Raw genomic sequence first — 15,897 nt, 5'->3', positions numbered from 1 at the left:
GGCTCTGGGTCACCCCATCAGCCGTCACCTACCCAGCCGGACATCGGACATTGTTTTTCATGGTTCATCATGGTTTTATCTGTCTCTCTCTTTGAGTACTTTGACTGCTTTATTCCCCCTGGAGTACTTTCCCCCTTCAGATCTATCTGACTCTGTCTGCTTTCCTCTCCCCTGTTTATCTTTCCCCCACTACCTTCCTTTCCCCATATGACGTGTGTCTTGGATATGCTACGCGTTAATTTCTTGTATTATTATGTAAGCTCAAGTTTTTCTCCCAAGCATTTACTGGTACTGATGTAACTATGTAACAATGTTCTGATGCAATGTCCTCTCATGTAAAGTGCTCTGATACCTCCGGGTCTAGCCAGCGCTATATAAAACTTTTCAAATAAATAAATACAAATAAATAAGCCAAATCATAGCACCAACATTAGTTCTGGTTTCACAGTCTCTGCACTTTGTTAAGACTTGCATTGCAACTGGAATTGGTGCAAAAGTAGAAGAGAGCACAAGCCTAAGTATCAACGGAAAATCAATACACCCCCGCCTGATTAAATGAATCTATTGAACAAAAGAGGGGGAGAAGAACATTCTCTAAGGATGAATAACTTCTGTTTGGTGACTTCCCCACTGCCTGCAAATCCTCTGAAAAACAGTGAGGTGAGGTGGAGATGAAAATGGACTAATGATGGAAACTAAATTGTGACTGAATAGTTTGGCAGACCTATGCTCCCTCTCGGGGAATAGAAACTGCACCGAGAGAAAAGAGATTAACATTTGTCCAAGTGAAGACCTCCTTCTACCTAGAGATTTACATGTTCTGACCACCTGATTGTCTGTTCTCCAACTGCTAAATAAATACCATCAAAGACCTCAGAAAGGTTGACTGCTCTTTCTAATTTGAGGACCAGGGAATTCCTCTGTTGGACCAATGGCCTTAAGCTGACCATTGCTGTAGAGTTACTACCCCAACCCGTTTGGACTTGCATCTGCTGTCTGTACCATTGGCCCCTGTGGGTTAAAGTGACACCTCTTGTTAGATGGCTCATCCTCTCAGACACCAGGACAGGGATTCCCTGGGAGATATGCTTGGTTTTTACCTGAGATTGTAATACATTGGTACTGGAGACCAATGATTCAGAAGGAAAGTCACAAGGAGTTGTAGATGAAATCAGAACAAAGTACCATGAATACTCTGGATGCAATCAGACCCTGCAATCACAATCAGTCACATTCTGGAACATACATTTTCTTGAACAATTATCTTGACAGGCTTTGTATTCTTCAAATCCGCTCCTGAAGTTAAACCATACCTACAATATCTGAAAACAAGGTCATATAAAAGTCATATCCTATGCAGGTAGTAGCTGTGACTTCTCAAGGTTTATTAGAAAACCATGTTCCTTTATGGTTCTTTATACCAGATATGCATCACTCTGAGTATATGAAAAAAGGAAGCAGCATATTTTCTAAATCTGGAGACTCTCTAACCCCCTTGGTATGTAATAAAGTTGTCCTGATGAAAATCTAGAAACTAGCCTAACTCCATCATTAAATGACCCATCTGTCTGACATGATAAATTTAGAAAGCATGCCTCCTTCTTGCAAGTTGTGTGCATTGTGCATACCTTTGGAGGGTTTTAGTATTTCCTACACTGTTTAATTAAGACTGGAATCTGCCACTAGAATAAGGAATCCTGGCTATGGTTGCTCCTCAAAAGGAAATTCTAAATTCTGATAAGTTTTATTGACCCCATCCAAAAAACTTCCATTAAAGAAAGAACAGCTTCTGTATTTTTTGTTTGGTTTTGCACCAGGTCATCAATCATATTTTGGACCAAATACAGAGATGCTAGAAGTGGCAGGTGAAGAAGGGATGTGTGTTGACCTGCCTCCAACTTCCAATTTCCCCACTGTCTGAAAATGTCTCATTTGTGTAGTCACCCCCATTTGTACTGGATTGTATTGCTAAATTTTCAACTCTGCTAACTAGGGCATAGTTGTTCAGTGCCCAATGTATATGGTCTGACCCCTAAATCATGTAGACATTGGTTAATCACTGATTGGTATATTTAACACTACTACAAAGCCACAGCATCTGGGGTAGAAACTACACCCATGGAATGGAAAGTTAAATGTCACCTGTGGACTACAGCATATATTGTGCTATCCTTTAGTGAGATACAGGAAAACATGGCTTCAGGTCTACCACTGTAGCTTTTCTTTTGCAGTTTAAACCTGCAACTCAACCTCTCAAAATAATACCTTTTGACAGTTAAATCTCTTTTACATATTAATATGTCACCTCTAGGCAGGACTTGTAACCCTCAAAGTAGGGTTCGTGGTATTTAAAAGTGGAACATGTAGACATTTATTATTATTATTATTATATCCCTACAGTGACATGGTCCCAAAAGCAAGTTTCAGTGTAGAAGGCTCTAGCTGTACTTTAAGGAAAACTAGAGTGCTGCTTAAAATATTAATTTTGCAGTCTCAGGCTTGCAACCAGCTAGAAAAATAGTCCAACCACTATTTGTAACATTTATTTAAAACCCATTTCAATGTTCTGCACAGGAAGTGACATCACTGGATTTCCCTTCATCCATCAGCACAGGAAGTGACATTACTCATCTCCCCTCCCCGTACCTACTTAATGACTGCCACAGCATGGATGTACAGTGGACGTGCCACTGGCGCACCAAAGGTAAGCCAGTCTATGCTCATCCATGTCAATAGCTGCCTACAACCCATTCACTTCCTTGCAGGACCTCTGCCACAATCTTTCTCAGTGTTTCAGCAGTAAAATCACCACCATTTACAGAACCATCAGCCAGCAACTGACCTTAACAGACGTGCCAAATGCCTCCTTATTTTATCCAAGGAATCAATACCAAACACATGGCCTGTCATCACCCCAGAAGAAACTGCTGCCACCATGAAGTCTGCAGACTCAGGGGCCCTATCAAACTCCTGCCCCCAGCACGCCTACTCCAGAGGTCGGCAACCCATCAGTATCATGCACAGACACATTTGTAATGCCTCCAATTCTTCCACCACCTTCCCAGATGCAAAGAAACTCACAACTATCCTCCCATTGCTGATGAAACTCTTTGCCTGCCCTTCAACACTCACCAACTACAGACTAATCTCCCTGCTACCATACCAGACCAATGTCTTACAATCATCAAAAGACACCTAGCTGCATACCTCAATGACCACCAATTCCTTGACATCCCTCAGTCTGATTTCAGACCCAACCAAAGCATGGAAACTTCCCTTACATACCCATGACTCTGGACAGAGGAAACACAGCGGCCCTCAACCTCCTAGACCTCTCTACAGCATTTGATGCCCCATCCTCATCTAATGGCTACACAACATGGGAATCCAAGGACATTCAGTTGCATGGATATGCTTCTTCCTGACTGAAAGGACCCAGTCAGTTAGCCTGACACCAAATGCCTCAGACGCCCACAATCTTATCTGTGGTGTTCCGCAAGGATTATCCCTGAGCCTGACCCTCTTGAACATATATCTGATCCCTTTAGCCAGCATCATCTCCTCTTACGATATCAACGTCTTCTCATACGCTAAAGCCACACACTGATTCTCTCCCTCACAGACAAGATGCCCAGTACCCGGATCAAGTTCAATGCCTGCATGACTAGAATCACCCGCTGGATAAAGACCAAATGTCTAAAGCTGAAATTGTGACCTCCGGGAAGAGCACTTCACCATGGGACTACACTTGGTGGCCAACAGAGCTGGGACCGACTCCCAGCCTCACCGCGCATACCTGGAATACTATCACATATGCCGTGGTCACATGCAATCTGGATACTGGGGAACACCCTCTATGGTGGGGTCAACAAAAAACTCACCAGAAGGCTACAGACCATTCTGAACTTGGCAGCCAGAACCACTCTTAAACACCCACACCTGAAGGAGCTTCACTGGCTTCCCATTCACAAATGAGCACGATTCAAAACCCTCACTCACACTTTCAAGGCACAACACTACAGTGGCCCAGCATACAATTGCATCTGCTTTCAAAACCTTCCAGACACCTCTGCTTGTCTGGTCTCTTACTTGCAAAAAACCCACACATACCAAAAACCAGATTCAGTGTTCGAGTCTGCTCCTACATCACTCCGAAGGCATGGATCAACCTGCTGCTACACATAAGAGCCTCCTCCTTACTTTCTAAATTCTGCAAGAAGCTTTTAGAGTAGTCCCATTAGGCCCCAGGTGTGCCTAGTGCACTCTATAAATCTGCATAGCATAACAATGGTGAAGTTGTATTTGTAATAATTATTTAGTTAAAGTTACTTTTAGAAAATTACCTTTCAACTGGTGGCTAATATGCATTAGCTCTCCAACAGCTGCCCAGTCAGTGGTTGGCTTTAATGAGGTGTTAAAACTTCCCTCAGAGCAGGAACAATGACCTGGGTGTGGGCATGTGTTTTGTTCCCCTAACATGAAGACCAGTTAGGGCCACCCCAGGAGCTACATTAATTTATAACGTGGCTTGCCCTTTCACAAGTAGATGTAAGGTAAGACCTGTAGAAGGCAATCCTTTGTTCTCCCAACTAGGCTGGCACAAAACACAGAGGGAGGGGAGGTACCCACAGCATGGGGTTTGAGTAACCACAGAGGAGGGAACTACTACTATTGTTGGCCAGATCTCTGGGTGGACACTCATTATCTGCACAAGGGAGGAAGGTTTCCCACACTGTCGATTTTGGGAGTAGGGTGTGTCAGATTGATTACAGTAGGGTAAACAGGAACTGCTGGAAAAGTGAGTAGGGTTCCTTCTGATAACCTTTACTCCACTGGCCAATGAGGAGACAACAGTCATCCCAACCACTAGCTAGTGTCAACCATAAATATGGCACCCCTTCTCAGAACACTCTCTACACCTGTGAAAAAACAGAAAGAGGACGCCACCTGGATTTTGAGACCTATGAGGAGACTAAAAGGAATGGACCTCCCACACTTGTAAACAAGACAAAGAAGATCTAAGGGTCAGATGCTGGACCTCTTGTGTGGCTACAGGAACAAAACTGAAAGATACTTTTTTTTACTAAAGTGTCCAGCAGAATAGTAGCAACTGAACCTAGAACCACCCTGCTGGATTGAGTCTAGACCCTTAAGTGCTGTTCCTGAGGTCCTGGGACTCTTGACTGTGTCTAACTGGACTTCTTCTAACAACCCTGAAAAGTCAAATATCCTTACTGGATGCCTCATAAACGCAATCATAAAAGGAGCATTGTAATGCACTCTTTCTCTGCAGATCGCTCCACACCAGTTACCTTCTCCAGATCAATTAAAACCTAGACATGGCCAGAAATGGATTGAGAGCATACAAGAGAATTTACTAATGCAACAACAGTCTTGCAGGACTGCCAGTATACCACACACTCTAAAAATGTCTCAATAAGATAGAACAATCATCTAAAGACAAAGAAAAAAATTAGCAACATATATACCGTTATTTTGAAAACATTTTCCTGACTCATATACTGGAGTTATTAGACCTTCATTACTCAATGTTTAGATATTAATATGTATTCGATAAATAGTCCATTAATGTGGTCCCATATGAGGGAACTCCAAATAGGTTAAATTGTTTTGTAGGTTTCCATTAATCACTTCATAAAGAACATCTTTAAAAAGTCCAGGATAATGACATCTAGATAATCCTCAATTATGCCCACTTCAATTAAATCTTTCTCTGGGCTAAATGAGCATTTTGAATATGTAGGGGTGTCCAGTAGTTTTTAAATGAGATTCTTCAGTGACCTATTGATCATTTGTAAGAAGTTATGCATCAAAGTCAGGCTTGTAAATCTGCTTGTGTGTTTTGATAAGCATCTCAAGATTACTTTTAATCCTACTGTGAACCGGTGTCAAGCTTTTGTGTAGAGAGATTGTTAGCATAATTTGTGTTAGGCTGGATGGGTTAGCTACTCTTGTGCCTGTTCAATGGTGGTGTGGCAACATCTCCCAACTTAAAACCTTCACTGTGTGACTTTTACCCCTTTATCTGAAGCAACACTTTGCCTGACCTCTAATTCAATTCTTTGCCAAGCTACTCAACCGCCCCTACTTCATCACTTACCGCCACTACATTTGTACTGCTTCCATATATTTCTTTTGTCCTTACCAAAGTTTCCACTGTATACCTTTCTTCCCTTTATATCAGTATTTTCCTCCATCTCTGCCTATTGTTTTCAGTTCATTTACATTTTTAATTTAAAAAAACTACATATTGCGCACACATAGTTAGCTCTGTTGAATACCTCCCTATGTATCTCTTAGGACACTCTGCCACCCTTTTTTTGTGAATATTATTTGAGCTTTATGAACACTCCTAAGTTTATTTATAACGGTTGAAACATGGAACACAGAGACATCCACCTCTGCCGTATCAGGAGGAGACACACAAACCACTTGACCTGTCCCATGTTGCCTTAAATAGCACTCCTAAATTAAATTTCTTCACATTTCCAGCACTGGTCTTAGTGATGCCACTTTTCAATTTGTGATCAAATCAGTGACAGAAAATGCGTTTCGTACATTTCGGTACTTTATTTAAAAAGTTCAAGTCACAAGCAGAAGTATTTGTATGTAAAACAAAAACCACAGCACCTACTTTGGCTCACTCAAGTTTATCAATATAGAATGTACAAAGCAGTGGTTTAAATATTGGGCTATGTTTGACTGTCCTTATTTTGATCACAGAGTCCATCTCTCATTCCTACTTTTATCTACAGAAGGATCATCCTCTTCCGCCCAACCCATGGCTTTCACCCACTTTCCCGGTATAAAACCTTAGATTGTCTATGAATGCCTCTCATATTGTGTTGAAGACCTCTTGAAATCTGTCCTCAAACTCCATCTGAGCACCTAAAAACTGGGTGGTTACCGAAACAGACATAGATAGTGTTTGTTCTTGCATGCTTGCATTAACCTGTGATCTCTTTAAAATCCATCATAAAGGGCTTTTTTTTCTGGAATGAGATGGTCCAATGTATGCTTTCTTCTGCACTCTTTCCCAAATTAAGCTCCTGTTGGTCCTGCATCTGCTGCACTAACACTAGATACCCCTGATAATTGGACATCCCCCTAAGACCTAAGTTATGCTACAATATGTTTCTTCTTGGTGTTGCATTACCATAGAACAAGTACTATAATCTCACAAGCTCATATTTTTACTAGCACTAATCCCAGGACTGTAACTCCATCTAAGCCACAATGGAAGGGAAAGTGCATTGACTCTGTACATGTTTTTAAGGGTTTGCTGCTCAACAGGTTTATAAGACATTCTCTGGCACCTGGCCTAGAGACCTGTCCTACTTGCAATATAAGAAATGTCATTGAAAATTGTGAAACGTATCTGAAAATATCTGGTTTACAACAGTACTCCAGACAGTAATAAACTGATTATATGACTATCACAATGCAATCACCAATGTTAATGCATAATAGACTTCAGTTAGTATACAAGGATCGAATGTTTATGCTATTAGCTAGTAGGACATGAATACTGCATATCCACATAATTTATGAATCCTTGATCCGTACTGCAGCCTTGGGGCCCTCTTTGCCTAGCGTAATACAGTACAGATCTGATAAGGGCGTGGCTTCATAGTGGCGCCGAAAACAGGGTTCATGTTGACATTCTTTACCCCCTCGGGGAGCTTGAAGGTAAAGGCCCGAAGGAGGCTTGTGAAGAAGATGAACAGTTCTGTCCTGGCCAACTGTTCCCCCAAACACACACGGTGTCCTGCAAGTGGAAAAACAAGAGAACTAGGTCATGTCCTTTACAACTCTCCAGCATAATGTTTATGATGCATAATTTGCCAGGTAACATATGAGGATATTGGGATAGTGGGCCAACAGGAGGACAGAGAGGGGAGGCTACTGTGCAATGAATCCTGACCACAGAACTGAATAGTGAGAGGCTAAGATTTTCTCTGCATTATCATAATTTTTTTTACTAAAAAGAAGTTGTCATGTTTAGAGCAATCTTTGGTATGTTTTACTGGAAAAAACTACTTATGGCTATATTTTTAACTTGCAACTTTTAAAACAATTGTAAATATCACAAAGTTAGATTTTCAGTGGGCAGATGCTTCCCACTCGCCTCACATTCTTATCAATATTTATTGAACCACTTGTTATTACTATAAGAGATGATATGATAATTAAGGTCCCAAGCAACAAGATGTCCAAAAGTAAGCTATATGCAGAAAACCTATAACTTTTTTTTGAAGCCTGACTTGGAAATTCAAGAATGAGTTTTTAGTATTTTTCATCAATTTCAGTAGGTGGGGGGAAACATGATAAATTAGCTGAAAAGATAAATTTGTTTCTGTAATTGCACTGTAGATACTTTACACTCAGATCTTGTGAAGCAGAGATCAAAAAGATATGTAGGAATTTACACAACCATGAATGTAGATGAACATTTTGAATCAAACTATTCACTGTTAGTAGATGAAATTAAGTCATTTTAAGGTCTCACGCCTAGCGGTGCACTGCGCAGCACAAGACATTTTGTGTGTGAAAAACGGGGAATGTGAGGTGACCTACGAATCGCACACGCTCGTGCGTGTTCGTTTCCTTTTGATCTCCCCCACTTGCCTTTGCGTGCATCTTATTGGGACAAAGACAAGGTTTTGTTTCAGAGCTGCCATAAAACACATGTTTAGGATGAGGCTGGGTACGTTATTTGTCGAGTTTGCCCTAGAAATCCAAGACCTTGCCTCTTTACTAGGGCTGGACGTAGTTTGCGAAGTAGCACTACGCGAAACTAAACAAAGTGCACTTCGCACTACGCGAGCTATGCGTAGCACTACGCAAACTGCATAGTACCCTGTTCGCACTGTGCAAGATGCCGTTTTCAATAATTGCACAGTGTGTACAAGCATCCGGCACTGTGAAATCATTGTAAACAGCAACTTGCACAGTGCGAGGTGTATTTTTCTGTCGCTCGAGTAGATTTTTATTCGAGCGTCAGCTTTCTCAACGTGGACTGGTAGTTTCTCATCTTGAGCATACCCAACCACTTGCAATGAGAAACCTGACCTCCCCATGTTGAGAATCTCTCCGGGAGGCTTATTTTTAATGCTCGCAATCGGCCACTTTATGTTGCTGATCGCGAATGAGGAAAAAGTCTCACTGTGATGTCATTTTGCATGCTCGCGGTCGCCAACTTGACGTTGAGGACTGCGAGCAAGCAAAAAATGACCGCTGCGCTATGCTACGCTACACGTGTTTGCACTGTGCTACGTGCAGTTTGCACTGTGTGAAGTACCGCAAACTTTGCAAACTACGTGCGCATAGCGTAGTGCTTTGCCCAGGGTTACTCTTTACCGTACAATGTTTTTTTTGGAAGGGGCCCGGTGTAATCATTTTGTATTCGTCATCTAAGGCATGAAAAGGAATGCAAACTATAAGGTGATACTGTACCTGAGCCAAATACTTTCCATCCTGCTTTAGAACTTTCATCGAAAGGTCAAGAATTAGGCAAAAAAATTCCCAGGTAGAATCTTAAATGAAACCGAATATAAAAGTTGTATATGGGGTAGTTAAAAATATATAAATGAGATAAAGCAAGACAGAACAAAAAAAAGGCATGTTCAAAAAAATATTTAACAACAAATCAAATAATAACAAGTCTTTGAATATTATAGCAATAATAAACGTTTTATAGAGCACTACCACTGGGTAGTTGCCTGCCACATGCTATATGTACACTTGGTCACATTTAATGGCACATTTCAAGGGTGACAAACACTCATCTCTACTATAATGCGCCATTCAGGGCTCAGCAATTAAATCCAAACCTGCTCATTGGAAGCAGCAGTGGTTTAGAAGAAAACTACTTGGCTAGTACAAACTACAGAGTGTAGAGTGTTAACACATAAACGCTGTCAGAAGAGCTAAGCAATAGCCGATGCGCCAAAAGAGAGTTTCATATTCTGAGACTCGTGGAACGTGTTACATTTAGGCACTTCAGCGCTTCAAAGCTTGTATCCATGTGTGACCTCAAGGTTGTCATCAAGACCCGTAAACTAGTATCCGCTCACCGATCACGAAGTCAGGGCGATCAAGATCGGTCTCCTCATGGGGGAAGAAAATGGGCCCCGTTTACAGACACTAAAAACAAATAAATGAAGAGGGCAACCGAGAGTGGTGTTTCAAGCGCAAGGACACCGTGCTGAATTCAGAGGACACTGCACTGCCCCGGGGACAGAAATCTGGCAGCTAAAAATGGCTGCCCGATTTCTAGTCCGTACTGGGTAGAACTCAATGTTCAATCGCGGGTAATAACCAACTCCTCGTGTCGGACTGCTGTGATGAGTACATTCATGGAGATCAAGTTCTAATTATTAGCTGCAAGCTGCGGTTCTCGAACAGTATAATGCATCTTCGTCTATTTCAATGGCTCTCCTGCACCATTAGGTGGCCTTCAGCTCCATCTAAGTGCTGGGGACCCCAGACATGATATCAAAGAGCCACAAAGCTCAACACTGGCACCCTAGCATCAGTTACTCATTAGTTTTCCCCCGAGCATTTAGAGGCAGAGGAAATAGCAACTGTCAACAGTGGTAGCAGCCCATTTTGAACCTTATTAATGTAGTGACCATGGCCATTCCTCAGAACGTGGAGGTGGGTGGATTTGGTGGGGAATCTTCAGCTAGACACAGTGTACATCAGAAAGATCTTTACCAAAGGGGAGTAACTTCTACTTCTGATGGATACTTCCACCTTTAGAATAGAAACAATAGCAATATATTTCCCATGCTTGGCAAATGTGAGTGGCCAATTTCGTGGAAAAATGCCACACACTGAGGTGTGTGGCATATTTATGCAATAGGCACAGCTTAGGAGGATGTCAAAAAGATGCCATTGCTCTGATGTAGTGAATCCTGATACCTTCTGAAGGGTCCTCCATTGCAAATATTGATGCAGAGTGCAATAAAACAGGGCAAGCTCCTTTTCCGAATGTTGTCCTCCTTACTGCCCACATAACACAACATTACTAATCAGAGTTAGTGTTACCCCAAATTCATTTTAATCTGTTTACCTTTTTCAAGAGACAGTCAGCGTGCCTGGCAATGAAATTAACAAGCATTTGCAATGCAATAGGTCTCGCATTATTAAAGTTTGAGCTATTGGTGTTGCATTATTTATTAATGCCAATAGATCAAACTTCAATAATGCGAGACCTTGTTTATATTGGAATCACCTCTCTCTATCTATTGTGCAAAGTATGGCAATGAATTGAATTTGCATTTCTCCATCAATTAGTTTTTATATGCTATATTTTCATGTTTTTAGCACATGAAATTTTTAGAAATATTGAAGGGTTATTTTCAGCTTTTATTTGTGAAAATAAAACACTCAGATTGGTATTATGTTTATTGTGGAAATCAGTCAATGATGGAGGGCTTGCCCTTCCAAAAGTGAAATAATATTATGTTGCTACTTTTTCACAGACTTCCTATCAGTTTTTATTAACACACAATCAATCCATAGTGCAGTAGATAATGTTTTCGTGGATCAAATTCGAATAAGTATAAAATAAATGATTTTCAGTGTTTGATACGTCACCTAAAAAAGTTCCTTATAAAGTAATGCTATAGATCTTAATCAAAGAAAGAGCAAATGTTTAGGTTTCATGCTATTCCAGTTTTAAATGAATCTGTCAGATTGGAAGACATTTTGCTATAACAGCAGTCATTTCTGGATAACAGTCAAGTGCAAAGATGGAGAATGAATTACTTTAGATGTCTTGTAGAATTTTTACATCATGATTTATGGAAAAGGGGGTAGACATTGAACCACATATCAAGTGCGGTGAAAGCTAAATGCTGTGGTCTTTGTTTCAAATTTTATATTTTTTTAAAGAATTTAGACCCAAAAGCTATAATAGTGGAGAGCAACTGGACACGTATAAGGGGTTACCCTGTGTTAATGGAATATTGGGAAGCCATATGGCAATATTGCCAGGCTACTCTAGACATTGACTTTCCAGATGATCTATAAATAATTTTACTGGGCTACACGCCAGGTGTGGGATTAAACTCAAGCCATAGGAAAGATGTATCTATAGTTAATGTATCTAAAATATATATAATATATATAATATAATATATATATGTAATAATATAATATGATATATATATAATATATATAGTTAATGTATCTAATAGTAGCAAGGTCAATACATTTGTAAAAGTGGAAAAACAAAGTTAATATTATTGGTTGGCCAAAGGAGAATAAAAATGCTAAACTAAAAGAATGTAAAAGATGCAATGCATTGAGGACGGGTGCATTAGGAACATTTTGTATAAAAACACAATTCTTTGCATTGGTTTATTTTAAGAAAACATTTCAGGCTAATTTAAGATGCTTGGATGTAATATGAAAACAGAAGAAGGACTTGAATGTACAGAAGATATATTAGGCCAGGATTTTTGTACTATGTATACCAGGTTTGTGATCTATTGTAATATACTTGATGAAATACTGTAACCAATTGAATAGAATTCATTCAATTTCTTCCCAAAAAAAGATTTTTTGTAAAGTTAGATTTTTAGATCTTTACAAACCACAGTGTAATTCTTGATAGAACAGTTGAGTAACACAGGAAAGAGTTTAAAAGTAAAACTGAGTGGTCGAATCTTTGTGAAAGTTTAAGACAGAGACAGGAGGATCCCTTAAATGATGTTTAGAAAAAGCATGGAGTTTTTAATATTATGAGAGCTCAATATACATGCAAGAATATTGTGATATGGAAATTATTTTTTGTTGCAAAAATAATTGGTTTTTTCAATGTTTTTGTATTGCTTTTGTTTGTTGTAATATAATATCGTTTGTGTAGTATTGTTTATTTTTTTGTAGTTCAAGATTTGCATTTTAAACAGAAAATTGGCATTAAATGTTTAATGTTTGTATTTTTTTAAATACTTGTATTTTTATTGTTGGACCTTATAATTGTATTTGTATTTTGTTATTAGCAGGATCTAGGTGTTATAGGGGAAAAGGCAGAGGAGATTTTTAATTAAATGTATATTGATTTTTAATTTATAATTCTTTAAAAGTTATTCATATTTAATTGTACATTTTATGTATTTAATTGAAGTTTTAATTGTATTTTTGTTTGTTCATTATTTTATTTAGATTACATGTTAAATTTAAATGTTGTCTTCATAATTTTATTGCTTTTAACTGTTTATTTATTTGTCCATTTATATTGTATTGATTTATTTCTTGATTTTGATTTCTAATTTGTTATTTTAAAATTAGTTTTATGCTTAAACCCATTTTCCATTTTTATTAATTGTACATTTAATATATTAAGCACACAACTCTACATGTTTTCAATAAATATTTAAGTACTGTTCAAGTGTTTTTGCATACTCGTTATTGTTAACTTACCATCTTTAAAAATGTTATTTCTATAAGAAATTGTTTTGTGTTTAGTACAACATTATATTTTTATAGATTTTTAAAAATATTATTGAATAATATTTTTAGAAATATGTAATCTTCAATCTCAATAGTATATGTAACAGTTGCAATTTCTTTCACTAGGGTTTTCCCCGCTGGATTTTTTAATGAAATGTTACAATTAATGGGGGATTTTTTCGGCTGCAGTGCTGTTTTATTTTAGTCACAGGCTAGGCGCCTTTCTGCATTAGTGTGAGCTTGGGCTCAAATGACAACAGGGACCCCACAAAAGTAGTATTGAAGGGAAATGTGCATGTTAAGCTGGACTGGTGCCTTTCTGTGACCGGCCATAGTGCGCACTTGAGGCATCTCCTACTTGTGTAATGTTAGTGAGCCAGGGAATCACATCCATAGCATCCCGGTCTCTTAAGCGGTGCTGGTTTCACCTGTCCCAGCCAATCCTAGTACTGTCGAACATAAACAGCAAGGGAGCTGCACCTGGATTGGCTCAGGAGACACAGACATGAGTTAGCACAGGACTAAGAGGTCATACAGTACATGAACTTTCACTTTAAGGCGTTATTATACAGTCATGCAGTCATTTCCCATTTTTCTGTCCCTTGCTCTATTTGCTTTTTGGATGCCAGTATTAATAGCAGCATTTCATGGATGTATGACATTACAAAGCATGCTTTTACATCGCATGCTTTTACAACGCGGTTTTTACAACGCATACCATTACAACGCATAGTGCTTTGGGGCGCTGGATAGTGAATAGTTTAATTTACTATTCCAACTCCAGTCCCCGTGGATAGTAGGGAAGGTGTTGGACAGTAAATTAAACCTATTCCCTATCCTAGAGCGCCCCCCAGCGCAATGCGTTGTAATGGTTTGCGTTGTAAAAGTTGCGTCGTAAAGGCACTGTGTGGTAAAAGTTGCGTTGTAAAGGATGTTTCCCGCATTTCATACGGAAGAGTGGAAGAGAGAAGCAGTGTACTGCTGTTTATCATTCTGTTTCAGAGCACATGGATGGGCTTGGATCAGAAGCCTTGCCTAAGGGGCACTCTAGTCCTGCTTTGTTTATTTGGGCCCAACCACAAATTCTGAAGAATCCAGGCTAGAATTTATGAAGAGTGATAGATGAAACAATAAAAGCATCTGCTAAGACAGCTACACTCATGTCACCTCTCCGCTCCTACAGCTCCAAACTCTACTGCCAGATTAGGAATTTTCTCCAGGTCTGATGGGTGGTCCATTGGCGGTCCCAAAGCTGCGCCTTGCTAAGGCTTATATGTGAGCCTTAGCAAGGTAGCGCCATTGAAGCACCAAAGCCTGTTTCTGGACTGTGAAGTCCATGCTGTTCAGGAACAGGGGGTGCATGCGCACAGGGGGCACAAGATGTGCCTCCTTGCATGCATTACCGGGCCTTGAGGCAAAAGCCCCTTTGTTTCCACCCCGCCACACTTTTCACAGCAGGCTCACCACCATGAAAACTGTGGTGGTGAGGAAACTCGTGATATTCCTGGAGGGTACGCCAGCAGCATATTGCGAGTCTCTGACCACCAAGCCACCGCAGAGGGATCACAGATCCCCGGCGGTTGCGGTGGTGCAATGGCAGTCTGAACACCAAACTCATAATAGGGTATGTGGACTGCCTGTGCTGCGTTTGCCGCACCGCCACCATGGGTTTGACGGTCCATCGGACCTCAAAACTCATAATCAAGCCCTCTGTCTGTTGTTAAGCTTTCAAAATAACTTGCATTATCAAAATACTATTTTGTTTTATTGCCCAACCATAAGATAAAGTGCTTTGGACAGGATTACTAAAGTGTGTACGTAAATGATAAGCAATTGTTAGCAGGTAAGTAGAGTTAGACATCTTTTCCAAATGGTGAAATTAAGATCCACTAAGGTTAGAAGTCCCTCTATTATTAAGTTAAGGCACGATTTCTCGAACTGAGAAGTGCCTAACAGTTTGAGCTTGGTCCTGCCAATTCAAATGTTTAATGCTAATGCTTATGATATTTTTAAGAAATCAACACCAAAGTAAGTTTGTCTGTAGATCTACAGATGGCCTCTCACCATGAAGTCCAAATTCAGGCTAAACATTGTGAAAATCTAAGATACAAGACTTTGGGGGCATCAAATTATGTTAATCCACTGGCTTGGCTTTAAATTGATCACTTTTATGATGATTTGGTTACATCTTAATCCCCCCTCTCTGACACATACACACACCACCCTCCTTCCCTCACTGTGGTAATCACAGAGTAGGAGCAATGTAGTAAATTTTGAGAAATGTTATTTGTTAATGCTTTGCTGTGACACTCAATCCTCCCTTTCAAATGGCTTACATTTTAAAGTGGAGTTCATTGTGGATGTTGTGGTTCCTAACCTCTACTTATTTTTTGTGGTTTGCAGCGCTGCACT

The 15,897-nt window shown here is 39.8% G+C and overlaps 1 protein-coding gene across 1 annotated transcript in view; it reads right to left on the bottom strand.

Annotated features, from left to right (window-relative positions):
• Window positions 1–6,576: 6,576 nt before the first annotated feature.
• Window positions 6,577–15,897, bottom strand: part of LOC144792078 (cytochrome P450 2J4-like) — a 118,324-nt gene continuing 109,003 nt past the window's right edge. Inside the window, exon 9 of the mRNA XM_078666929.1 lies at window positions 6,577–7,789. Coding sequence (XP_078523055.1) covers window positions 7,611–7,789 — 179 coding nt within the window. The 3' untranslated portion in view covers window positions 6,577–7,610. The remainder of the gene's footprint in view (window positions 7,790–15,897) is intronic.

Source organism: Lissotriton helveticus, chromosome 11 (assembly GCF_964261635.1).
Source record: "Lissotriton helveticus chromosome 11, aLisHel1.1, whole genome shotgun sequence".
Classification (NCBI taxonomy): domain Eukaryota; kingdom Metazoa; phylum Chordata; class Amphibia; order Caudata; family Salamandridae; genus Lissotriton; species Lissotriton helveticus.
Note: the sequence above shows the minus strand (reverse complement) of the source record. Positions and strands in the feature narration are given on the sequence as shown.